This window comes from Canis aureus, chromosome 19 (assembly GCF_053574225.1).
Source record: "Canis aureus isolate CA01 chromosome 19, VMU_Caureus_v.1.0, whole genome shotgun sequence".
Lineage (NCBI taxonomy): Eukaryota > Metazoa > Chordata > Mammalia > Carnivora > Canidae > Canis > Canis aureus.
Window position 1 is genome coordinate 33,322,643 of NC_135629.1, and position 27,965 is coordinate 33,350,607.

General features: G+C 41.0%; 1 protein-coding gene across 23 annotated transcripts in view; it reads right to left on the bottom strand.

The window, feature by feature from the left end:
• Nucleotides 1-27,965, bottom strand: part of PXK (PX domain containing serine/threonine kinase like) — a 111,628-nt gene that overhangs the window by 61,649 nt on the left and 22,014 nt on the right. For 18 of the 23 annotated variants that reach the window (XM_077858314.1, XM_077858313.1, XM_077858332.1 and 15 more), the window contains exons 2-7: nucleotides 21,649-21,699; nucleotides 19,835-19,882; nucleotides 11,221-11,407; nucleotides 4,776-4,853; nucleotides 4,182-4,255; nucleotides 3,201-3,275 (exon numbers count right to left, since the gene is read on the bottom strand). In XM_077858314.1, coding sequence (XP_077714440.1) covers nucleotides 3,201-3,275; nucleotides 4,182-4,255; nucleotides 4,776-4,853; nucleotides 11,221-11,407; nucleotides 19,835-19,882; nucleotides 21,649-21,699 — 513 coding nt within the window. The remainder of the gene's footprint in view (nucleotides 1-3,200; nucleotides 3,276-4,181; nucleotides 4,256-4,775; nucleotides 4,854-11,220; nucleotides 11,408-19,834; nucleotides 19,883-21,648; nucleotides 21,700-27,965) is intronic. The other 5 variants (XM_077858312.1, XM_077858311.1, XM_077858329.1 and 2 more) reach the window with 2 other exon arrangements.

Below are 27,965 nucleotides of genomic sequence, written 5' to 3' on the forward strand. Positions count from 1 at the left end.
TTTCTTATCAGATGATCAACTAGCACCCCGTTCTTTAGACGAGAGAAGGGACATAAACTATACCAACAAAGGGACATGCATAACCGGCCCAGTGAGCTCTAGGCATGAACGTATCTGCCTGGGTCTGTACATTTTCATAGCTCAGCCAAAAGTGTGGAAGAAAGAGAAAGTCTGGGGAGCCCCAATGGCTCAGCGGTTTAGCGCCACCTTCAGCCTAGGGCGTGATCCTGGAGACCCGGGATCGAGTCCCACATCAGGCTCCCTGCATGGAGCCTGATTCTCCCTCTGCCTGTGTCTCTGCCTCTCTCTCCTTCTGTGTCTCTCATGAATAAATAAATAAATAAATAAATCTTTTAAAATAAAATTTTTTAAAAAAGGGAATGTCTGAGTTTGGAGGATAGTGGTTTAAATGTTCTGCTTCTGTAAATTGGTAAAGAATACAGCCAAAAAAAAAAAAAAGAATACAGCCAAATCCTAGAACAGCCAGGTGAAGACCAGGATAAATGTGTCTCCATTCACAGTGATGCCTAACATTTCACACTGCTGTTTGGTGTTAAGCCAAGGAGTGTAAAAGCTAGAAAATAAGCAGAAGCAGCATCTTTTGGCATCTTGGCCTTCTTCCAAGGCAGCTGGCATGAATCTTCCCATTCTTCTTTTGGAGTGTACAGTATGATGATTCACAGTATCTTCCTGAGATGGGGACATTGATGTCAATCAAGTGGGGGTGGAGAGTAAGACAAATTAATGACTGAAAGGAAAGTCCCCGTATGACGTGGAATTCTGGTTACATGAACCAACTGGCTTCAGACCGGTATTACGATGTCCATTAGCTCAAGGGAGCACCATTAAAATTTAAACCCATAGGAGCTGAGCTGTGCAAAGATTTGGGAGGGCAGGGTTGAGTGGGTTGTGGGATGGAAAGATGTGCCCAAGAAAATATAGTCTTTGATCATGAAGTTTTTTCTGACCATCACATCAAAATGACTGTTATTGCTATTGTAACAGCTTTATTGAAATATAATTCATATGCCATTATAATTCACCTATTTATAGTGTACAATTCAGTGTTTTTCAGTATATTCAGAGCTGTACAAACTACCACATAATCTAATTTTAGAACACTCTCATCACCCCGAAAAGGAACCCAATGAATGAAATAAAAATCCTTGACTCCATACTGATATAAATAGACAAAGGGGAGAACAGGAAGCCCTTCCTTACAGTAAAATGCCAACTGATGAACATAAGAGAAATGATGGCGTTGGAAAATCTCAATGAAGCTAAAACTAGCGGGGGTTTAATAAGAATAGGATATTTATATAGTCTCAAAATATCCCCCTTATTAATTCTTGTTAATTTGGGGTACAAATATTTAGCCTGAATTGCTCACTGTGGCTTTCTTTAAATAAGAACAAAAACTGGAAGTGGTCCAAATGTCTTGTGGAAGATTAGTTGAATAAACTGAAGTAAAGCCAATGATAGTCTATACAGCCAGTAATAATGATGTGTTACTATATTTATTCAACATAAAAGATGTGCATGGCATACCATTAACCAAAAAATCAGGCTTTAAAACAATATGTGTATAATTTTTCAAAAATAACCATATAAAGTTCTAGAAAAGCAACAACTGAACATTTTGGTTCATATTTCTGGCTAGTTGGGATCACAAGTGAGTTTTATTTCTTATTTTTGCTTATTCGTGTTTTCTGACCCTTCTACAATTAATATGCACCACTTACCTGCACTACTTTCTTTTTTAAAACCATTTTAAGCACAACCATTAAAAGAAATCTGGAATTGCATGCTGAGAGCCTGTGTCACACAACTAGTCACACACAAAGACCACAGCATTTTTCTTGGCTACACTGCACACCTCATTAAAAGCTTGGTTTTGCTAGCTTGACAAGACACTCTATCCTCAAAAATGAACCTGCCAACCCAACTGGATAGGTCAGCAGAATTATGCTCATGAATGACTCATTCTAGGGTCCTACATCCTCATGCAGACCACAGATAAAGAACATCAATACTAACCCACTTTTCTGGCCATAAGATTAGTCTTTTCCTGACATTCTGTATATATTCTGAACTATACCAATGTGGTTCTTTCCACTAAAGGCCTTGGGTCAGGGATCCCTGGGTGGCGCAGCGGTTTGGCGCCTGCCTTTGGCCCAGGGCGCGATCCTGGAGACCCGGGATCGAATCCCACATCGGGCTCCCTGCATGGAGCCTGCTTCTCCCTCTGCCTGTGTCTCTGCCTCTCTCTCTCTGTGACTATCATAAATAAATAAATAAATAAATAAATAAATAAATAAATAAATAAATAAATAAATAAAAATAAAAATAAATAAATAAAGGCCTTGGGTCAGAATTGTATATTAGCACAAATAAAGCCAGACACTCCTAAAGCCCACACAGTCAGCCTGTGAGAAGAGTGACTTGGGGATCCCTGGGCGGCTCAGCAGTTTAGCGCCTGCCTTCGGCCCAGGGCATGATCCTGGAGTCCCAGGATCAAGTCCCACATCTGGTTCCTTGCATGGAGCCTACTTCTCCTTTTGCCTGTATCTCTGCCTCTGTGTGTCTCTCTCACATGAATAAAGAAATAAAATCTTTAAAAAAAAAAAAAAAAAAAAAGAAATAAAATCTTTAAAAAAAAAAAGAGTGACTCAGAGAGCTAAAGGGCTCTAGTGTCTTCCCTCACCCAGCTTATCTAAATCCATCTTAGTTCTGTTTTCTCAGGCCAGAAACAGATCTGTCAATTCCACTGGGAGAAACATCTTCACCAAGAATTAAATGGGTGCTTCCCTCCTCTGCTATGTGCTTACAACACACATAAGCATTTAAATTATCATGTTTCATGGGTTGTGCAGATGTCATGAATGCCATTTAAACAGCCTCTGAACTACGGCAATAGCCTGAGCCATTTCAGTCAACCGACATCCACTATACCTGTCTTCGTCCGTTCTGCTAAGCCTACAAGTATTTCCATCTCTTCTGTCCATGGTCGTCAACAAGAAAACACTCTGAATCTGTCATTAGCACCTAGAATTAAGAGAAGGTCTCAGGGCACCAGCTGGCTCAGTCTGTAGAGCGTGTGACTCTTGATGTTGGGGTTGTACGTTTGAGCCTGATGCCTGTAGAAATTACTTAAAATAAAATAGTAAAAAAAGGAAAAGAATAGAAGGGCTTGTACTCACCAAACAGGAAGGCAGAAGTTTGATTAGACACTGAAAATCTTTATCTGACAGATACTTGTCGGGACCAAGGTCAGCCTTGAAAACATGAGGGAAAATATCAGGGTGCTGCCTTAAGTCATCAAAAGAAAAATTCCTTCTAAGTCTGTCCCTGTTTTTCATTTGTCCAAATACACGACTGTAAATCAAAGATGAAAACCACACTAAGTCTTACAGCCTCAAGGCTCTTCTGGAGAGACAGAATACAAATATTTAAATACTAGGACTTAACTATACTCTTGGTGATAGGTATTAAGGAGGGCACTTGTTCTCATGAGCATTGGGTGTTGCATGTGAGTGATGACTCACTGAATGCTACTCCAGAAACCAATATTGCACTGTATGTTAACTACCTTAAAAAACAAAACAAAACAAAACCTAAAAACTACACTTTTATCAAATTCCATTAGCCAAGGGCAGCCCTGGTGGCTCAGCGGTTTAGCACTGCCTTCAGCCCAGGGTGTGATCCTGGAGACCCGGGATCGAGTCCCACGTCAGGCTCCCTGCATGGAGCCTGCTTCCCTCTGCCTCTCCCTCTCTCTCTTTCTCTCTCTCTCTCTGTATCTCTCATGAATAAATAAATAAAATCTTAAAAAAAAAAAAATTCCATTAGCCGAACCACCAGAACTCCCAAAGTGAGAGATAATATAAAGTAATGCCTAGGTATTTCTTCTTTAAAACAAACTGCAAAACTGCCAATCCTAAAGAGTTCCAGAACTCTTGTTCTTTCCAGATGTTCACTAGTTGATCAAATACTATCACATCGATATAACCAAATAAGTATGCAAAGTGACTGAAAATGATTCTCCCTTGATGTGGGATTGAAGAGGCCTTTACAACATCACTCAGAAGCATAGTACAATTTTAGTTCTCTTTTTTCATTATCTGCTTTCATAAACCCACCTAAAGTCCCCGGAAGGAGAATGAAGCAAAAAACCAGCTTACCCAGCTTAACACGAGCCGTTCTTTAGGCTGATTTTTAATCTTCATCAAGAAATATTTCTTCCTTATCCTCCAACCTGCCATAAAAGCAGAGATATATTCATAGCAAATAATTTTTATACCAATAGATACATGTTTCATCAACTAAGTAATTTAAAAAATTAAATTTGGTAATATTATCCATAGCAACATGGGCACTCGTTAACCATTTGGTAATGTTGACATGGGGAAGACCTGTACTTAGGAAAAACAAAACAAAACCAAAAACCAAAAAACCCCACTAACAATACCAAAAACAACTGCAGACAAAGAAACTATTCACAGGAACAGGAAAACAGAACTTCAATTTTAGTGAGAAAGACAAAGAATGATGGATGGCTCTGAAAGTACACATTACCACCCTCCTAATCTCCAGGTGGCTCTTTACCCAAGATTCATTAAGTGTAAAAGTTAGGGACTGCATCTTCAAGCACCAGGAAGGCAAAGAGAAAAAAGAAATCACTGGCATTTTAGAGCTTTCTGGGGATACAGATAGGAAAGCGTGACAAGAGTCCAGTTCTGTGATCTGTTTTAATAGATCATGTGCCAGTTTCTCACCTATGTCTTTCAAAGGTTCCACCACCTCCCACTTTGGTTCTGATCGGAAGAACATGGAAACTTGCTGTAAGGCAATCTCTGCAAAGACATTTTAGAAACTCATCAGTCCAACATGTCAGGAAAGTACCACATGCTTTAGATATCAATCTTGCAAATGAAATCCTTTTAAGTGTACGACCTTCTAAAAAACTTAAATTACCAAAAAGAAAAAAGAAAAAGGCCACAGAGTAAATGCAATGTAGGATTCTAGATTGGACCCTGGAACAGAAAAAGGACATTAATGGAAAAACAAGTGAAATCTGAATAAAATCTGTCGTTAATAGTAATGAACCAATGTGTATTTCTTTAGTTTTGATCAATGTGCCATGTTTGATCAACATCTTAACATATGTAAGATGTTAACATTAGGGGAAATTTTGTGAGGGGTGGTATATGGAAACTCTCTGTACTATCATTACTGTTTTTCTGTAAGTCAAAAATTATTCCAAATTAAAAAGTTTATTAAGAAGATAATTATTAATGATGTGGGAAAAATACATATATATATTTCAAACTGAAAGATCTAAAATATGTAAACTAGGTGGCATAAACCAAGAATTCAATATATGCACCAGGCCACAACCCAAGCACAAAACTCAAAACATGTTCTGAGGTCAGCTCAGAACGGTATTTATGTTGCTCCAAGTAATATTTATCCTGTCTTCATTCCTCATGGAATTATAGCTTTCACCAACAAAGAAGCGATTAGCCTTAAATATATATTGGAAATAAAAGCCAGTGTTTTAGAAAAACATCTATGTTACAGCAACAACATAGTTCTATTGTGGGACAATACCATATCCCTGTTTACTGGAAAAAATCCATCCCTCTTTTTGTGTTCGTTTATCATAAGAACATTTCCCCTTTTTAAGAAAACAATGAGAAGAGGAAGTCCTTTAAACTTCACTATATTAAGAAATTATCAGAATAACTGTGCTTTTACATTTCCTGCAAAAAGCAACATCTGTAATTTGCTATTTTCCCTCAACACAATGAGAACGTGAAGCTGCTCTAGATCCCTGAAAGCAAACAGCAATACTGCAAATTCACTGTGGAATTTCACCACCGCCTAGCATGAATGGCATTCCAGGCCAACCGGTGAAGAATGAGAGAATGAGAGATTCGGCAGAAATGCTCTCTATATGTCAGAATGACCTAGTCTGGAATTACCATGCCCAGCATTTGGCAAACAACATCATTTTGCTACATTTTACAGTACATTGTGAGTTAAGAGTTTCAGGAAAGATAATGATCTACTAGCTATTGGTCTACTGATTGAATATGTAAATTGTTGATGTTGTCCACACAGAAGAAAACATGAGATGACTATATACAAAACTGACTCCATTTACATTTGTTTTAACGACCCAAGAGTGACAAACCATTTGGAGAGATCAGCTGTGGCAGAAGCATATAAAGTTGTCATAATCCATGCTGGGAACTCTGTACCTTCCTTATAATTAATGTTGATATAAAATGTTTTTAGCATTTCCAAAACAACTTGAATAGAAACAATCATAAAATAACTCAAACATAAGCAACTCAAAAAGGTATTTTCTGTGAAAATCATATCAACTTTGAGAAGGATTATGAGAAATAGTTTTCTAAATGCAGTACAATGTCATTCTAAGAGACTGTAAAGGACAGTTGATTCATAACTAACAGTGACTCATAATTCTCCACAAAATCATTATTCAACAACATTTATCATATGCTACTATGTATCATACCTTGTTCTAGAAATGGGAGAAACAGCTGTCAACAAATGGAACATGCTGGATTTGTTACTGATAATTTGAGGACTGGGAGGTAGCCCTTTTTTTTTTTAACCTTAGAGAATCAGGAAACTGTAGAAAAGGACATATTCTTTCTCCTGAACTATGATTTATTGTCAAGTAAATCACGTGACTACCATACTTCCAACATAACTCCCCACCCTCCCTAGAGCTACATGTCCTTCTCCTATGGGATTCACCCACGATCTATCCTGTGTTAGGGCTACTCTCTTCCACAAGCCTGTGAACTCTGGCTGTGAAGGAAGGCTACGTACGTCCCAATCTGGGTAAAAGCCCACAGCCACATGGAAATATTTTTTTCTCTCCTGGAGCACTGGCCCTTGCCTCTTGGCCTGGCTAACTTTTCTACTTATCCTTAGATCTTCGTATAACCATCAACTCTTCTGGAAGCCTTCCTCCGCCTTCAGATCTGGAGCATCTGCACCCCTACCCTCATCCCCAAGTTGCCGGGAGATGGCTACTCTGCCACAGCCTTCACCTGTCAATCTCTCTGCAGAAGTGCCTTGGTGTGAGGGTAAGGGCCAGGCTTCCCTTAATGCTGGATTTGTAGCACCTGACAAAGAGCAGGCACTCAATAAATATTTAATGAAGCAAGGACTACGAGTTCAATACATGTTCAATGGATATGGACACTCTCTCCCATAAGAACATGAAATCCACAAAAAGAAAAGCATCTGCTCTCTATTTCTTCCAATATTGGCTGACACATGGGGGGAAACTACACACTCAGGAAATGCTGATAAACAAGCCCCAGGCAGGAAATGCAAAACGATGCCTTCAGATCCATCCTGTGCTTCCCATGGAGCTCTGACTTCTCCCCTCAGAATGTACCAGCTGCATCCACCGTGTGTAGCCTTGGAGCTCCTAGATCCCCGACCCACAGTAACTGCAGAGAACAGAGTCCTCCAGCCCAGCAACTGGGCTCCAGATCCCCTATCTACGCAGAGGCCTGCAAAGTGGACTTGGCTCTACCACCTCTCCAAAGCACCCTGCCCTTGATCTGAGTATAATCCCCACCCCATCCGTCCTCCCTCCTCTATCCTGGAGCCCACTACTACCTGACCTACTCTTAGGGTTCCGGGGTTTCAGGACTAGAAGAGGGCCCACCTACTCCCTGTCCACTCACCACCCCCCTGATCTTGTTTGACAGGTCAGGACCGAGGCTCGCAGAAGGGAAATGCTGCTGGGACCAGGATCCAAGCCTTCTTACCTTTCTGGTCTGCATGGACACTAAAAACCACCTTATTCTGAGGGGGTTTGAGGTTTGCAATGGGAAGATGGCTACAGTGCACCGAGGCTTATAAATGATAGAAGCACCTTGTTTTTTGTTTTTTTAAATATTTTATTTATTTATTTATTTATTTATTTATTTATTTATTTATTTATTCATGAGAGACACAGAGAGAGAGAGGGGGGGGGGGGGAGGCAAAGACACAGGCAGAGGGAGAAGCAGGCTCCATACAGGGAGCCCGACGTGGGACTCGATCTCCTGGGTCTCCAGGATCACGCCCTGGGCTGAGGGTGGCGCTAAACCGCTGAGCCACCCAGGTGGCCCGAAGCACCTTGTTAATAAGATGAATAAAGTAAGGTATGCAGGGGGGTGGGGTATGTGCCTATGACTGGGAGACACCTGTTCTCCCTGTACAAAAGCTGGCCCTCAGTTAAACTTGGTAATACAAATGGACACCTCATAACTCCTCCACAGGGCACCAAGGACCTCTATTTCTTTGGTCATCTGGAGAACACCAGGAAAAGAAAGAAAAGATCAGAAATCTCAGGCTGGAGACTCAGAGAGAGTGGAAGTAGCTATGGATACCCTGAAGCTCCTAGTCACTCATCCCCTGGGACCTGGGGTGGCATCACAGTCCCCCTCCAACTAGATATCAACCTCAGAGCAAGAGGCAGGAAAAGTGGCCTTGGTGACGTCAGCCACATGACACAAAATTCAAGTCCTGAAGTAGAGTAGGATGGTGACCATAGACCACTTGGAAAAAGATAAGAGGTGGAGACATTATCCATGTAAAAGGGGGAAGTGGCCCTGCTTAAAGAAGTGTCCCATGTTGGAAGTATGCAGAGTGCCCTTAGGAACCACAGGCCATGAGTTTTCGGGAAGCCCGGAGAGGTCCTCCTGGCTTTCTGGGATGGAGCTGGTGCAGAGGAGGCTGCCTGGGCTTCCCTTTCCTGAGGCTGCTAGTGAGTCAGCCCAAAGGCAAGACAATTCTGACATTTCATTCAACCGGGCAATAAATCAGCATCTCTCTGATTTCATTGTTTCATTACTGGACTGTGTCCTCTAAATAGTAGCAGCTTCTTGAGCATTTGTGCTCAGTGAGTCTCTGGCAGCATTCTTACACATCTGCCCACATCTGCTTTGGAGTCCTGACTGTCTGCCATGTGGTTGGGGGCGGGGATGGGGAGAAAGATCAAGAATAGCAGCAAATGAGGGGGTACAGTAGAAAGAAATATAAGGGTTGGATAATCTTCCAGGGGCAAAAGCAGCATTTTAATTGGAAAGCATTCAGATACTGTACACTTGTACAGTCATACGAATGTACAACCCTAGGCAAGGCCTTTACTCTCAGGCTAGCTCTCATCTATAAAATGAAAGGGTTAACCTTGATACACCTGCTCTAAAATCTCTTCTAGGTCCGACCCCAGGTAATTCAGTGTCCTCCTAGTTCAAGCTCCCTAAGAGCAGGGAGCACAACCTCCAGGCACTTGCACCCCCAACACCCAGGTGTGCACCCAGCACATGGAATAGGTGTAGCAGAGAGTGAAGGTCTACAGAGAGAATGGTGTCATCATGTGTGCACTATGCCTCGATGCTTGCCCTCAGGAACACATGAGCAGACACTCTCAGGAAATAAATAGACAAACCAACAAATGAGGCTACGTTAGGGCATATTTGGTAACAGTCAATCCAGATGGCTCACCATCTGACAATTTGGGGAACAATCAAGCGAAGCATAGTAACTGAAAGCCATGAGAGATGTTACTCTGGAAGAATTTAAGCTGTCCTGGGAGCCCCAGTCTTGTGATGCCTTTTCTCCTATATGAACCAAAAAACAATGGGGTGAAGAATGAAAGCCTTTTAATAACTTAGTGATCAATTTTGTCACTTAGAGTAACTGTGCGTTTGAATTAAACTTTCCTTCACTTGGTTGCATTTTTTTTTAAATTGTTTTTTTTTTTAATTTTTATTTATTTACTTACGATAGTCACAGAGAGAGAGAGAGGCAGAGACACAGGCAGAGGGAGAAGCAGGCTCCATGCACCGGGAGCCCGATATGGGATTCGATCCTGGGTCTCCAGGATCGCGCCCTGGGCCAAAGGCAGGCGCCAAACCGCTGCGCCACCCAGGGATCCCCACTTGGTTGCATTTTAGAAAGGCATTCTTCTCACCTCTGCAGGTACTTCCACTAGAAGACAGGAGGTACATTCTACAGCAAGGCTTCTCAGCAAGCACCTGGGGACTTTGTTAACAAACTCAGATCCTGATCCCTAGGTTTGGGATGGGGCCTGAATTCAGCACTTCTGACAAACTCCTAGTGATGCCAATGCTGTGGGTCAGAGGACCACACTGTGAATACCAAGGCCCAAGGGCTGTAGTTTTCAAACTTGGCTGCATATTGGAATCTCTTGGAGAGCTTTACAAACTAGGAGCCCCACCAGTAGAGATTTTGATTTAATTGGCATGAGTGCAGCCTAAGCATCAGGATTTTTTAAAGTTCTCTGGGTGAGTCTATTACACGAAAAATTTGATACCTGACAAGCAATCTTTTATTTCCCTCTCTCTGAAAAAGGAATAGAAGTGCCTCCCCCTAATTATTTCAAAAGCTGTGTTTTGAGGACCTGAAATGTAACATGTAAACAATCTATTCTCTTAGCAAGGAAATCAGCTTATTAAAAATATCCACAGTTCCACTAAGACTCTAAGCGTGGCTCAGCTTTAACAAATCAGTCCAGTTCTTCATTACTGGTTCAGTTCTACAACAGTTTCAGTGGTCTCTTCAAGGCCACACCAGCGTATACTGAATATTTAATCATTCATCCTTCTAACAATGGGCTTAGTTTATTGATGCTAGCTTTGTGTGTAACCAGCACTGTTCCCAACTCAGTCCCCTGACTGATCCAGGAAAGGTTTGGAAGAGAACTAGCACTTCCTTAGGCTTTGCACTGAGTGGGTCTCCGGTAGCAACTGGGAAGACACAAAAAAGACCCTTTTTAACCACTTGGTACAAAGTAATTCCCAGAAAATACAAAACAGAGCCAAAAAAAATCCAAATCAGATTATGGTATAAATTATTGTGGATTATTTACTTTCTGTTCTGTCAGGGAAGATAATAAAGACAAGACTCTAAGTACCTAGACCCAGTAACTTCTCTTTCATATTCTCCTGTGCAAATATCACCAACATTTTAGAAGCAATTATTTTCCTCTCACACTCTTCCAGTATATTACAATCAGGTTAAGTATGAGGAAGTGAATAATGCCCTGTAACAAACACACACACGTCCCTGTTTGGAAATAGTTTCTCCCGCACGTCGTCTCCAGCAAGGAACAATGCCTTTTTAGTCACACAACCATAATCCCGAGATCCCTTTGCTTACCAGTGTAGTTTGCAGAATAGTTGTTTGGATCTAAAAACTTCTTCACCAGCTCACAATTAGACAAGATATGATTTGTGGTGATGACGTTGAGATAGTTCTGAAGACCTTTCTGCCTCTCAGCTATGAATTCACGATCCATGTTACCAATCAGTTTTTTGGGGGGAAGAGGTAGACTGAGGCCCGCAATCTTTAATTCAAAGAGAAGAAGCATTACACTCATGTCATCCTCAAATGAGACCTGAGCCTCCACGTTTCATAAAGATGCAACCTAATTTCAGTGCTATGATAAAAAATGCGAAGAACTACAACTCAGAACTGATAAAATGCTATATTCACCAGAGCAACTTTCAAAGTTAATTTTTTTTTGTTTTAAAGATTTTATTTATTTATTCATGAGAGATTAAGAAAGGCAGAGACATAGACAGAGGGAGAAGCAGGCTCCCAGGACCCGGGGATCAAGCCCTGGGCCAAAAGCAGATGCTTAACTACTGAGCCACCCAGGTGCCTCAAACTTAATGTTTTAAAAAGACGCTTTTCTTTCTATCAAACTTATACGTGAAAATAATCTCAAGAGTCAAATAGTCTTTTTTTTTGTTAGTAGTCCCATGACACTCCTCCCCAAGCAACCCTGCCAACAGATAACCTAGCCATTCCCCGCTACCCAGACACAGCCACATCCAATTCTCTCAGCCAATCTTTTGGGCTGAGGGCTGAATTGATTTGCATTTTTAGGTATTATCTATTAATTTCCCATTATGGATTAAGTTCTCTTTCACAATCCTTTTTTTTTTTTTAAAGATTTTATTTATTTATTCATGAGAGACACAGAGAAAGAGAAGCAGAGACATAGGTAGAGGGAGAAGCAGGCTCTATGCAGGAACTTGATCCCAGATCCCAGGATCATGCCTTGAACCAAAGGCAGACGCTCACCCGCTGAGCCACCCACAATCCTGATTTCACCTCTCACACAACCTATTCCTAATGCCACCAATATAGTTATAATTTTATTTAGTGCAATATTCCCATTTACATTAGGTGATACTAACCACTAAGCCAGAAAGCCATGCACAATTCCTTTATATCTACTGGTCTTGTTTGTTTGTTTTAGCTTTCTCTTCAACTCCAAACTCTCCATCTAAGCATTTTCTCAAAATATTCAGGAACAAAGATGCATCAATTGCATCTTCTTGAGAAGCATCTGTTCCAAGCAGGACTGGTAGTCCCTATGCCGGCTGTGAAGGTGGCATCCTGAGACATCATCCTAGGGATGCTTTTGCTTCTCTTCTGCTGAACCCCATTTCTATATCCATACTGCCCTTTTTTGTAGAAGAATCCCTGATTTTTGGTGGGGTTATCCTCCATCAGCTTTCTAAAAAGGGAGCCGAGGAGGTCAATTTTCGAAAAGTTGCATGTGTAAATGTCTTTATTCTACCCTCACACTTGAGTGATAGAGAATCTTGATGTGGAATTCTAAATTGGAAATATTTGTTCTTCAGAATTTTAAAGAACTGCTTTATTGTCTTCTAGCTTCCAGTGCTGCTGTTGGCAGTAGATTCTTGCTTCTGTTTTTGTTTTGTGGTTTTTGCCTCCCCCCCCCACCCGCCCCCGGAAGCTTTTGGGTCTTCTTGACCTGTTTGTGAATTCCGTATGCCTTTTTGCAGGTCTATTTTCACCTTCTGTGCTGAGTACTCAGCCCTTTCTATCCGGAAACCAATATCCTTATGTTCTTTGGTGCTTTCTTACATGAGAAATGCCCTTTGCTTTCTTTTTCTAGAACTCTTATTCCAGTGTCGGCCTTCTGGAATGGTCCTCCATTTTCTCTTTTCTCTCCTAGTTTCCACCTTTGTTAAACAATTTTTTTTCCTACTGAAAACTTTTTCTGGGATATTTCCTTTATCTTTCAGCTCTTCTAAAGAGTTTTCATTTCCACTAATATCTTTTTTTTTTAAGATTTTATTTATTTATTCATGAGAGACACAGAGAGACAGGCAGACATAGGTAGAGGGAGAAGCAGGCTCTTGGCAGGGAGCCTGATGCAGGACTTGATCCCAGGACCCCAGGATCACACCCTGAGCCAAAGGCAGATGCTCAATCACGGAGCCACCCAGGTGTAACTTCTTTTTATTTCTGAGTACTTTTCTTTTCTTCAAAAGCATCCAGAATGTAATGCAATTTATCTGAGATTATGAAAGATAATTTTTCTAAAGTGCCTGAAATGTTCCCCTTCCTGTATATATTGTTTCCTGAAGGTTCTTTTTTTTTTTTTTTTTTCCTGTTTGTTTTCATTGTTATCTCTCATGTTAAAAGTACTCCTTAGAAATCTGGTGATCCTGGGCTGTCTGCTCATATTGGAGAGCGGACAACAAAAGCTGGCTGAGGGGCACTCGATGAGTGGTTAGGGCTTATCTGTTGTGGCTTTTATTTTAGCACAGGACCACACTCAGCTGGTTCCTTGGGAAAACCTGTGACCTCAGTGTCTTCGGCCCTTTCCTCAGATCCCTCTCCCCCCGCCCACATCTTCCAGTCTCCTGCCTGGAGGGTCTAGGTCTGACTATCAATATTCTGGGAGCTAAAAGGAAGGAGGTTTGCAGAAGGGAGCAAAGTCGGGGGTTATGTATTACATAATACATAACAGATGTATCATGTAATTATTTTCAACTGTGCCTGCATTCCCCAATCCAAAGACTGTTCTACCCTCTCTGGAGAATAAACTCCCAATTCTCTGCTGGAGGGAGAAGTACAGGACTAACTTGCTAGATGGGTGAAGACCTGGGGACGTGACCACTTCTTCAACATACTCTCAACTCCTGATTTCAGCTTGGCCTTGCCCCATATGGGAGGCAGCACCTGTGCTAAACCTTTTGGAGATTCTGTGGTGTAAATTGGGACCCAATGGGGTTATCCTCTCCCCTTCCCAGGTCAGAATTCTGCCTAACAGGTTAACTCTCATCCACTGGATTTTCAGCTTCAAAGGTTTTGTTGTGATTTTATCCTTTCCTATTCTACTTGTCCTTGAGGGTGCGTTTGTGCGCGCGCGTGTGGGTATCAATTTACTGTTGTTTTAGAGTGGCTTCAAGTGGAAGGAAAAGTAAATGCAGGTGCTCAATCTATCATTTTCTAGATCACTTACAAATTTATGAGTCTATTTTTAAAATTTAAAAAACAAAGCATCAGATTCATATCTTAATGAGAAAAATCACTTCCAAAGAGCAGTTGTATTCTACACGTGTGCTTGGATTAGAGCAGTCCAAGTGACATGCATATTGATTGAGGGGAAGGTCTAAAGAGAAAGGCATCTTCAATTCAGACAAGAATGTAATCTAAGCTACCCATGTGGGCAAACCTAACTTAGCCTGTTTCATTCTGTATTTTTCAAACAACAGTGAAGACCTTGAACTCAATATTGGACAAGATGAAAAGGTTGGCTGACAATCCTAAATTGCCTATTTCTCCAACATAATTATGAAAAAGTATCAGAGCATACTTAGAATGAATTTTCTATCATGGCATAATTCACTGCCAGATAAGACATATAAATTTCAGGTCATTTTCCTCATTCATACAATTGGATAGCAGCTTCTTTATTGACTAAATAAAAAGCATACTTAAGAAGAAAGCAGATCACTCGGCTAGTACACATCCAAGTGAATCACTTTATTATTATTATTATTATTATTATTATTATTATTATTATTATTATTATTATTTTGTTCCAGAGCATTGAGTAATATACAATAATCAAAGGTACTACTAAAAACACAACTGGTATTTCTTTTTAAAATTCTTCTATTAAGTTGCAGAATATAATATCATCTATGTGTGTGTGTGTTTAAGCCCATGCATATGATTATATGTTCTCAAAAAAAGTCTAAAAGGACTCAAACTATCTCCTCGAGAACAGCTAACACTGGGAGTGTGTTAGCCAACAAATTTTTTCTATACTATGAAATGTTTACATTTCTCATTTACTACTTTTTTCAATTAAAAAAAAACAACTCTCGCTTATGAAACTGAACATATATACAGCACGGAGTCTTAAAAATTACCATGAACTTGGGGTGCCTGGGTGGTTCAGTCAGTTAAGTGTCTGACTTCAGCTCAGGTCATACTCTCAGAGTCCTGGGATCCAGCCTCACACCAGGCTCTGTGCTCAACAATGAGTCTGCTTATCCCTTTCCCTCTGCCCCTCCTTCCCCACTTACGTGCTTGGGCGCACTCTCTCTCTCTCTCTCTCTCTCAAATAAATAAATAAATAAATAAATAAATAAATAAATAAATAAAATCTTTTTTAAAAAAGTGTCCAACTCTTGGAGCTCAGGTTGTGATCTTAAGGTTGAGATTGAGCTCCGCATCTGGCTCTGTGCTCAGTGCAGTCTGCTTGAGATTCTCTTTCCCTCTCCCTCTGTCCCTCCCCCTAATGCTCTGTCTCTCTAAAATAAATAAAATAAAAAATAAGAACTATATACATGTATATATAAAAATATACATATACATATATATATAATTGCCATGAACCAGTATCAGCCCATTTGCCTGCACTACCCAACAGGAGACCCAGCTGAATCCCACATGACTCAGAATGGAGAGTTGTACAGGACATCATCAGATTCAAACCCCAAGAGAACTATTTTTAATTCATGGTAGGGATATGAAAATGAGACTAATAAGGTATTCATTCTGAACTTTGTGGCCTCCAAGCTTCCATCAATCTATTTGTTCAAGCTTCATTTCACTTTAGGAAAATACATTGATCTGCCCAGACATCCCATCAACTCTTCCAAATCATCAGGTGAAACCAAGTGTTCTTTGCCAACAGCTGCAATTAGAGTGCCCCTGCTATGCCAGTCTGCTAGACAGATTAGAGGTTTTTTCCTGCTCTGCCTTAAGATCTCACAATAAATATTTCCACAAGTATTAGAAGTATATAATGTGTGTGTTATTTTAAAATCTTGCCTTTTAAAAAAAGATTAGCATTCAAGAGACACTTTCTCTTTCTGCTTTCTCCCAAAAATTCTAAAATGTTTGACAATTATAGAATATAAAATTTAGAAGTCCAATGACTCATTAGAAGGGAGGGAAGAGAATACTAGCCCAGAGAGCAATCAAGTCACTATGCCAATGATTTCCAAACACCTCCACATTGATGGCTTCAAGCCATGACACCTCACCATCCCATTTTCAATAGCTTTCCTTTTTAATGTGCCCTATGGATTCCCTTCTTGAGTTCCCTGTATATGAGGAAAGAGAAAGCCAGTAGAGAAGTCCCCAAAGACCCATCCATAACACCTGCAGAGTAACAAAGCGAAGGGGAAATGATTGCCAAAGTGAGGTCTAGAGCCCACAATCTGACCCACGCTAGTAGAAGCCTCCAAATTACATAACAAACTATACTGCAGCTTCAAGAAAACTAGCTTCTGTTTGGAGGAGGAATCTTCAAACTCTAAATCTGTTAATCTCTCATTTTCATTATCAGATCTCAGTGGTCTGCAAATTGCCTTCAACTGTATTTCAGTAAGTATTCTAGGGAGTTCTGAGCTCTCAACAGACCCTTTATTTGTCCCAATACCCCTCAGTGTACAGTAGAGTCTCTCCTATGTCAACAGTGGGCAATAAAATTCAAATCACAAAGCATCCAATGCTATAACAGAACTGAGAAGTCATCTGGTTCAATCCCTTGTTTGATGGGGAAAGTGAGGATGGAGAGGGAAAATAAATGACCCAAGGTCTCCCTGCTGTAAGGGCCAGAGTCTGGGATCCTTCCCAACCCGAGCATTCCCAGCCCAGTTCCCATCATTTTAGCTCCTGCTCTTTTGCTGTTTGTGGTCTCCCTACATGGTTACTAATTTGATGTTGCCTTTAAAATAAAGTAGGGATTCAGGACACCTGGGTGGCTCAGTCGGTTGGGCAGCTGCCTCTTGGTTTCAGCTCAGGTCACAATCTCAGGGTCATGGGATCAAGCCCTGTATCAGGCTCCCAGATCAGCAGGTAGTCTGCTTCTCCCCCTCTCTCCACCCCTTCTCTTCCCTGCTCACATGCTCACACACTCTCTCTTTCTCTCTCTTCAATCAATCAATCAATCTTGGCAAATTGAATTAAATAAAAAATAAAGCTTTAAAATAAGGTAGTGATTCTTCTTTACTGTTACCACAAAATATGCTCACTATAGTAACTTGGGAAAATGCACCATTTTTTCCTATTTCTTTGTTTATATAGCTTACATGTGCTTGTTTATAGAGAACTTGGAAAGTACAAAACAGTATAAAGAACCAGAAAAAAAAAAAAATAACCCATAATCCTGCCACCTGGAGATCACCATTGTTAACAGTTTGGCATATTTCCCTCCAATCTTTTTTTTCTAAACAATTCGTGTAATTATATTATATTATATTGCATGTATAATTTTACATCCTGCTTTTTTTTTTTTCACTTTGTCATCTTTCCTATTGGAGTCAGACAACTTCGCATATGTGTATTATATTTCTCTTTCTTCAGCAGGAACTCATTTATCCATCAGAACGGTAATCAGACACTAAAAATCATGGTCACAGTTTTATTCTGTGGTTTTTAGAGTCTTTTTGGTCTGTTTTATGGAGGTTGTTTTGAAATTATTTTCTTGCCAAAAAGCTGTATGTACTTTCTTCTGTTTGTTTACTTGGATTTAGAAAAACCTCCCACTGAAATGATGTCTGGCCATATCCTGCCCAGCATATGCCAACATCAATACACATGGATATTTGCATTTGAAATAAAATGCACACTGAAAGTGCCTATTTTTAAAGGGAAAATTACACTGAAGCAAAAATAAAATCCTATTATATTAAAAAGGTCGTAAATGAATAGTCACAGAAATCCAAACTTTCATTCCCTAAGCAAGAACAAACAGCAGATAAAATCCTCTTCCCCCACTCCCCCATTCCCCACCTGTTCTTGGGGGCTGGGCCTAGACATTTTCAATTTCAGAAATCTTCCTCCCATGAGTCTTACTCAGTCCTGGCTGAATGACACTGTATGAAGATTGCTGGGCAAAAGTTCACCTGTGCATCAAGGTGAAAACACATACTAGGCTCAATGCTAACTCCCAAAGGCTCACACCGTTGTGGAAATGCTGCATGAGAATATCTAGAGAGATCTGTGGAGAAAATCCACTGCTGGAGTAAACCACACATCGGTGCCTTATCTACAATGTCATCACAGACCCAGCTTCTAAGTGGAAAAAATATGCTGTAAAAATCCAAAAATGAAACCAATTAAATCCATCAATGAAGAGAGTTTGATCTCTGCCAGTATTTTACCCGGAAATTTAAATTTGTCATACTATAATTAACATTTAAAAAAACAGTATTTATCAAATGCATGATTATCTGTCAATTACATAAAGGTCTGCAGACACTCAGGCCAATTCTATTAGAGAGAAAGTGAGGCATTCATGTTTTTAGCAGGATTGTAAAGAATGTTAAAGTTTGGACTCTACCTATGCTATTTTCCAAAGTCTGATCAATAACCATGGCCTTTTGAAGGAAAGAAGCATTTTGCTCCCTCCCAGTCAGCAGTCCTTCTGACTTCTGTGGACAGGATCAGAGGTCACTCAGAGTAAGTAAGAAGTGACAGCTAGGGCAGCCCGGGTGGCTCCGCGGTTTAGCACTGCCTTCAGCCCAGGGCCTGATCCTGGAGTCCCGGGATCAAGTCCCACATCAGGCTCCCTGCATGGAGCCTGCTTCTCCCTCTGCCGCCTCTCTCTGTGTCTCTCATGAATAAATAAATAAAATCTTTAAAAAAAAAAAAAAAAAGAAGAAGAAGAAGAAGAAGAAGAAGTGATAGCTAGCTCACCAATGAAGAGGGAGCAGTGCTTCACTTCCTGGCTGAACTGGTCATAAGCCAAGTGCTCTGGCTCAGGTTTTATGTTACCAATCAAATCTGAGATATGCTCACTCTCTCTGTGTCTGTCATGAATAAATAAATAAAATCTTTAAAAAAAAATCTGAGATATGACCCAAGCCCGGTGGTCTGCAGTTACCCATGGCACTTGAAGACTGACATGTGGAATGGAGATGTGGGTGCTATTGCCAATACTTACTGTGGTGCTAAAGCCCCTCTAGGACCCTTCACTCATTACCACCACAGCTGTTTCCAGAAAAAGACTCTACAGCTCATTCTTCTTTCCTTTATGGCCACCAAGTTAGGAACATTTAAATCAAAGGGATTTAGATGTATTTAAGAGAAAAAAGGTTACACTGAAAAAGGCTGTCTCTAGTTACTGCTGAGTACTGATCTGCAATGCTGCATATGAGAGTCTGAGATAGTCCCAGCTCTAAGTGAATGACTCCAACAATCCAGCTAGTCATTCCTCTGTGCAAGGAGATGATACACAGCATCCCATGCCCATGGTAAGGATGCAGTCTCGCACAAAGGTACTCACTTGCAAGGTGACTATTATAAATTACATGTTTGTTCTCAAAAGTTTACTCTTAGAGCCATGCATTATCTATTTAAAGTATAAGTCTATCTCCTCCGCCAGGGAAATTTGCTAATATTTTGTCTTGATACTGCCATTTCCAACCCGTTTCTGAGACACCCAAGCAATGACTGTGTGTCATTGGTATTTTCAAATATTTACCTGCAAGCTGTTGTTCAACAAATCAAAGTCACTGTATCTCCTAACAATCTGTAAGACAAGAGAGTGGTGTTTTCATTCGGCAAAGACCATCTCTTTCTTGTACTAAAGGTACTGGGTATACCTGGTGCTTAACTTGCTTAACTGGACAGACCCAGAAAACAAACCTAGCAGTGTCCAGAGTTCGCTGGGCCATGGGAAACTGGTTAATGCCAGCCAAACACATAAGATGCCAACAGGTAAGAGAGAAAGATGATATATTTGTTTTCAGGGTGAATAGCCCTTTAAATACCTTTCTCATTAACCAGGCACCTGGAAAGATGAATTAATGATTTACCTCCAAAAAGTTTTACTGAACATGAAATCAAATTAAAAGGAAGTGGACAGCTGTGAAGCCATTTGATCCTTGCCCTGGATAAAACTTTTCCCAGTTGAGAGCCCACCATTCAAGAGACAGGACTGTAACTGCAGGCAGAGAGGCCATACCTCTCCTGGATTCCCCGTGTTTTCCCTCTTGGCAGACAGTCCACTTTCCATTGTCTATACATTCTTTCTGAGTTATGTTGATGTCACTGATTAGGCCAGAGTCAAATTCCACTAGCTCTTCAGGCTCTGGGCAAGGAAATTATTTTGCTTTTGAATGGTTTGACTTCAACCTTTATTGATGAATCTCAAATGTTAGTGAGTAGAATTGCCCACCAATCATCTCAGACTCTGCCCTCAGAGAATCTCCTACCAGTAGGTCCACGGTGGGGCTTAAGAGTCTACATTTTTGTTAAATATCCCAGGGATCCTAATGCATTATATCTGGAAGACTACACCAAGGATTGATTTTTCTGGTAGGACAATGGCTGTTGCCCTGCTTGCCAACTACACATCAAAGAGTTAAATAAGGCCATCCCTCATAAGTGCAAAGGAGAAAAGGCAGCACAGCGGTTAATCATAGAGAATATACAAACTCCAACTCTGGTCTGTCACTGACTGGAGTGTGACCATGGCCTACTTACTTACCCCTTGAATGTAAAATGAGGAGGTATAATCATGTAGAATGGTTTTTAAATGTGCCTGAACCAGTGCCTAACAACAAATGCTCACTAGATATTAAATAGTGTAACTATTCAAACAAAAAGCTGTTTGAAATTTCAGGCAAAGACCAAGGGAAGGTGATTATAATTACAGAGGCAAGAAAGAAATGGCCCCTGTAGAGAAGTCAGCTACCCTCTGCAAGTCAACTAACATAGTTAGGACCTCTGGATCTGAGTTGGAAGTTTTTTCTCTCTGAGGCCCCCTCTAAGCCTGTAAGGTGACCCTCACCTACAGTCAGGGGGGAAACTAGCACTACTAGCATTTGCCCATGAGTGGACTGAGGAGTCCATGAAATGCAGAGCATCCAAGCTGTACGATGTCCAGGGTACCATCTCGCCTTTCTACCTGATGGACTTAACTCTAACCACCCCCACCTACACCATGGCTGCAGGGGAGGAGGTATGAATTACTAAGAACAAAACAAGTAATCTGCCTACTATCTATCTATCCTAGTCTGGGTCAAACTAGAGAATACATTCCTCAATACTCTCTGTGGCAACATCATACACAAATTAAACCAGATAAATGGGAGCAGAAAAACCTCTGCTAATAGACATTGTAAAGCTGAAGGTTTATTTATTTATTTATTTATTTAAGCTGAAGGTTTATACCTAAAAGTAAAAGGATTCATATTTATGCATGTTTTGGTTTTTCCACATTTTTGGACGCCCCAAGTCAGGCTTTTGTTTAAATGCTTAAACATTTTTCTAGTGACAAAAAAAAAAGCTTACCTGCCAGCTGTTTTCTACAGAAATTCCTCTTTGCACCCGAATTATATACTCCTAAAAAAGAGGAAAGAGAGAGCCTCAGTTATAAGACACCCACATCGGGGGCACCTGGGTGGTTCAGTGGTTGAGCATCTGCCTTTGGCTTGGGTCATGATCTCGAGGTCCTGGGATCAAGTTCTGCGTCGGGCTCCCCAGAGGGAGAAGCAGGCTCCATGCAGGGAGCCCGATATGGGACTTGATCCAGGGACTCCAGGATCACACCCTGAGCCGAAGGCAGATGCCCAACCACTGAGCCACCCAGGCGTCTCATGAATAAATAAAATCTTAAAAAAAAAAAAACACCCAAATCAGAGAATCAAAACTAAGTGAAAATATCAGATAAAGTAGACTTCAGAGCAAAGAAAATTACTAGAGAAAGATAGTGCATCAAGATAAAACAGTACTCTACCAGCAAGACATAGCAATCTTAAATGTGTATGTACCAAACACCAGAGCTATAAAATATGGGAAGCAAAAACTGATGGACCTGAACGAAGAAACTGGGGAACCCATGATTACAGCTGGAAGCTTCCACTCTCTTAGAGATTGATAGAACAATTAGAAAACCAGGAAGGACACAGAAGAACCCAACAATACTACAACAATGCATCAGCCAACAGATTTAATGAGCATTTTTGGACACTTCATCCATCAGCCAACAGACTAATGAGCATTTTTGGACACTTCATCCAAAACCAGAAGAATACACATTCTTTTCAAGAGGGTATGAAGATGGCAATAAGCATAAGAAAAGATGCTCAATATTACTGGTCATCAAGCAAATGCACAGGAAGACCACAAAGAGATATTATCACATACCTACCACAATGACTAAAACAAACAAACAAAAAAACAAATGCTAGCTAGCATACAGAGAAACTGGATCACACATACACTGCCAGTGGGAATGTAAAATGGTACAGTGACTCTGGAACATAGTTCAACAGTTTCTTAAAAGATTAACCCTGCAACTATCTTAACAACCCAGCAGTTGTAATCCTGAGCATTTATCCCAGACAATTGAGCATTGATGTTCATACAAAACTTGTACAGGAATGTTCACAGCAGGTTTATTAATAACAGTCCAAAATTAGAAACAAGTCAGAAGTTCTTTAACAGGCGAATGGTTAAACTTTGCTACATCCGTATCATGAAACAACACTCAGAAACAAAAAGGAATAAATTATCAGTTCACACAACAATTTCGATGTATCTCCAGAGTTATGCTGAGTGAAAAAGCCAATCCCAAAAGGTTGTAAACTATATGACTCCATTTATAGAACATTCATTAAATGACAAAATTATAGATATGGAGAAAAATTAGTGGTTGCTAAGAGTTAAGGCTGGAGTAGTAGGGTGTATGAGCTAGGGAAGCAGGCAGCTGTGGCTACAGAAAGGCAAAGTGAAGTGCTATGCTTTGAATGTTTGTGCCCCCTCCAGAATTCATGTCAAATACTAACCCCCGAAGATGACAATATTAGGAGGTAGGACCTGCAGGAAGTTCTTAGGTCATGGGAGTGAAACCCTCATGAATAGCATTAGTGCCATATAAAGGAAGCTCCAGAAGGATCCCTTGCTCCTTCCACCATGAGTAAATTTTGAGAAGGTATCAGCTATGAACCAGGAGAAGGACCCTCACCAGAAGGCAACCATGATGGCACTCTGATCTTGGACTTTCAGCATCCAGACCGAAAAATACATTTCTGTAGTGCTTGAGCCATCCAGTTTACGGTATTTTGTTATAGCAGCCTAAACAGCTAAGACATGAGGGATGCTGGGATTGATGGAAAGGTTCTGTATCTTGACTGTTTCAATATATTAATGTACTGGTCGTGATACTGTACTATACTTTTACAAAATAGTACCGTTCAAATAAATTGGGCAATGGATAAATGGGATCTCTCTGCATTATTTCTTACAACTGCATGTAAATCTACAATTGCCTAAAATAAAAAGTTTAACCTTAGGCATTCAAACCAAGGTGTGGTACCAATCAAAGGACTAAGATCCATGATTTTTGGAGTTCAGAGTTTGCATATTATATGCATCATCAGCTAGAGAAGGCCATGATTAAAAAAACAAGTGAAAAAGTAGAGGAGGGGGACACCTGTGTGGCTCAGTGGTTTAGCGGCTGCCTTTGGCTCAGGGTGTGATCCCATGGTACCAGGATTAAGTCCCACATCTGGCTCCCCACAGGGAGCCTGCTTCTCCCTCTGCTTCTGTCCTCTGCCTCTCTGTGTCTCTCATGAATAAATAAAATCTTAAAAAAGAAAGAAAGAAAGAAAGAAAGAAAGAAAGAAAGAAAGAAAGAAAGAAAGAAAGAAAGAAAGAAAGGTACAGTCTGATTCTATTCCTTCCTTCCGCAGACACACAATTTAGATTTTTAAAAAACTTATCTACTGGGGTGTCTGGTTGGCTCAGTCAGTTGAGTGTCTGCCTTCGGCTCAGGTCATGATCCCAGAATCCTGGGATTAAGCCCCAAATCAGGGAGCCTGCTTCTCCTTCTCCCTCTAACCCTCCCCCGGTTTGTGCTCTCTGGTTCTCTGTAAAACAAATAAATAAAATCTTTTTTAAAATAAAAAAATTAAATTAAAAAAATAAAAACTTGTCTATAAGTATGTGACCCTTGATCTCAGTGTCATGAGTTTGAAACCCACACTGAGGATAGAGTTTATGTAATAAAATAAAATTCAGAACTTCCTGAACATATATTTGTGCCAGAATAGGTTATGTCTACACTACTCAGTCAAGTGGCAAACATCTTCTCATTGTATCCCTTTATATATGCTCTTTGTCCTTTATTCCTCTCCTCTCCCCACAACAGACAGTAACAATTATGTGTTCTAGCCTTTAGAGTTGTCTCTACTTCAGGATTCTAGCACTGTCAGGCTAAGAGTCTTGTTAAGGCATTCCTGAAGCCACTTCATGGATACCCTATACATTTGGCTATTATTGTGATTATGATCACTATATTGCCTTCAAAAAAAAAAAAACTTGTCTATAAAATGGCACACAATAACAACTTGGCAGAAGAGAAGCAGTAGCTACAAGATAATGCCTGGGTCATGACATAAGAGTGTGATAGCCAAGATGACATCCTCATTAATGTTTGTGCCAAAACATTCTTTAAATTTAGGTCAGTGAGATGAATGGATAAAGATGTGGTGTATGTGTACACACACACACACACACACACACACACACACACACACAAATGGAGGAACACTACTCAGCCATCAAAAAATGAAATCTTGACATTTGCAATGACGTGGATGGAACTGGAGAACATTATGCTAAATGAAATAAGTCAATCAGAGAAAGATAGTTATACGATCTCATGGGAAGAGAGGAAAAAATAAAACAAAATAAAATCAGGGAGGAAGACAAACCATAAGAGACTCTTAATCATAGGAAACAAACTGAGGGTCACTGGACGGGGAGGGGTGGAGGGTTGGGGTAACTGGGTAATAGATGGGCATTAAGGAGGGCACGTGATGTAATCAGCACTGGTATTATATAAGGCTGATGAAACACTGACCTCTACTTCGGAAACCAATAATATATTATATGTTAATTAATTGTATTTTTTAAATATAAAGCATTAAATTAAAAATAATAATATACCCAACAATAAAAAATAATTTAGGTCAGCGATCTCCAAAGAGGTTGATTCTGACCCAAATGACATTTAACAATGTCTGGGGTCATCTTTGGTTGTCACAGAGGCTGGGGGAGTGCTACTGGCATCCAGTAGATAGAGCTCAAGGATGCTGCTAAACACCTACAATGCAGAAGACAGCCCACACCCACCCCCCAACAAAGGACTATCTGGCATTGAACGTCATTAGTGCCAAGGTTGAGAACCCAGGTTCAGGTGCATCAATAAACCAGCCATCCCAGTCTTTGGAGGCTTGGGATACAGGGTAGTGCTAGAGATTACTTATGTCACCATCTGCCCTTGGCTGTGGCCCACTGGTACCTCATATACAACACTATAACACACTCGTGTCCACCTATACTTTGCTTAGTTATTGGCAGCCTAAAAGTACCACCCATTATATAAAAACACATTAAGACCCAGTAAGGCTTCACTGTAGTCCCCAAGTACTATCTGCCATGTGGTAACAGGTACAGAAAGACAGTGGGGAACATAAGGTGATTTTGCTTGAAAATATTTTTTTTTAAGTAAACTCTACCCCCAACATGGGGCAAGAACTCACAATCCCAAGATCAAGAGTTGCTCTACCAACTGACCCAGCCAGGTGCCCCTGCTCAGAAATATTTTTATTCCACTTCAATAAGACAGGTTGGTCCCTAACTATAAAACATTTGAATTTTTTTAGTTTGCTTGATACCACCATCCACTTGACCAAAAGGAAATACTTTCACCTCACATCCCCAATTTGTAAACTAAACACAGCACAACTGTCCTCTGCTTGCAACCAGGTGGTAGCTCTTATTAAAGCAGAGAGGACAGTGCCCAGGGGAATAAGAGAAACCTAGCATCTGAAGTCAGGTCTCGGGATCCCTGGGTGGCGCAGCGGTTTGGCGCCTGCCTTTGGCCCAGGGCGTGATCCTGGAGACCCGGGATCAAATCCCACGTCGGGCTCCCGGTGCATGGAGCCTGCTTCTCCCTCTGCCTGTGTCTCTGCCTCTCTCTCTCTCTCTCTCTGTGACTATCATAAAAAAAAAAAAAAAAAATTTAAAAAAAGGGCAGCCCCAGTGGTGCAGCGGTTTGGCGCAGCCTGGGGTGTGATCCTGGAGACCCGGGATCGAGTCCCACATCAGGCTCCCTGCGTGGAGCCTGCTTCTCCCTCTGTCTGTGTCTCTGCCCCTCTGCCTCTGTCTCTGTGTCTATGAATAAATAAATAAAATCTTTAAAAAAAAAAAAATGAAGTCAGGTCTCCTCCTCCCAAGCTGGAGTCAGCAGCCCCAGAATCCTCCAGTGAATCATTCCCATCTTTACCACCATCTCTGATGTGGAACGGAAACTGCAGTGTGCATGTATAAAAGAGACAATAAACCACCAAGGCCAATCAGGCAACGAAGGGAAAGCTAACTCTGTAGTGCAGCCCTGAGTCAAGTAGATATACGCCTGCCACCAAACCCTGCCATCTGCTGCCACGTCCCCAAAAGGCCCCTTCTTCTTGCTCCTCCTCACAACATCACACCATTTATCTTAGTGGGGCAGGGTGGCCATCCCATCAAACCCTAGCACGTGGGTATTTCAACTAGTCTGTGTGGTCTGCTGAAGAAGTTCTTCAAACTGGAAAGGCACCAGGACCATGTAATTTCTGACTAAGTGAGATTAGAGAAGAGAGATATAAGTGAGCAGTGAGCACCGATCTTGTGTCAGGAGCTTTGCTAAACCCAACACTTCTCATTCAATTCTCACAGCTGCCTAGAGGGTAGAGCTCAGCTCCCCTCGGCTGGGCTCGGCTCGGGCAAAGTTGCGTGAGCTGTCCAAGGTCACACAAGTGGGAAGCAGCTGAGTGGGAAGTGCAACCCAAGTACCTGATTCCCAAGACCTTCCAACCAGACACGCATGACTGGTGACCCGGGGAGCCCCGAGCTCTTTCTGCAGCCCTGAAAGATGGGGATCCTCACTAGCTGGTGGAACTCAGGTGGTTCATCTCTAATGATGCTGATCTACTGACTCCAATCCTGAGGGGGAAGTCAGGGTTGGGGCTGTCGTTTCCATAACTGTTGATTAATGCTTCCAACACAGGCCATTTTCCAAGTAAGCATCCTCACTTTTGTTACTGGAGTTTTCGGAAAGATATATACTTAAGATTTCCCTGCGCAATAGCTGATATTCAAAGATGCCGTGGTTTGGTGAAATTTTAGGAAAAACTGAGGAGGAAAACTTATTTTGAACCTGTCTGGCCCCAAATTACCTTAAGGAGACTACAAACACAGATCACTTTGGAAAAAAGGTGTTCAAGGAGCTAAAGCCAAAACTTCAGCAAACCTTCAAGCCAGAATAACCTGCATAATTCTTCTCCCTCCCCTTTTGGCACAGATATCAGATTTACTCAGAGACTCAAAGTACAGAGAGATGCAGACAGCTGTTTGGAGATATTTTACCTTGTCAGTGTTCCCACATCACTATCTCCAAAGCAGAGGGTCTCAACCCTGCTGCATTCTATAATCACCTAGAGAAGTTAAAAAACCAAACAAACAAACAAAAAACTAGATACCAGTGGTTCCATCCTCCCTCCCAGAGATTCTGATTTAACTTGTCTGGGCTGAAGCATAGGCATTAGTAGGTCCTAAAAGTT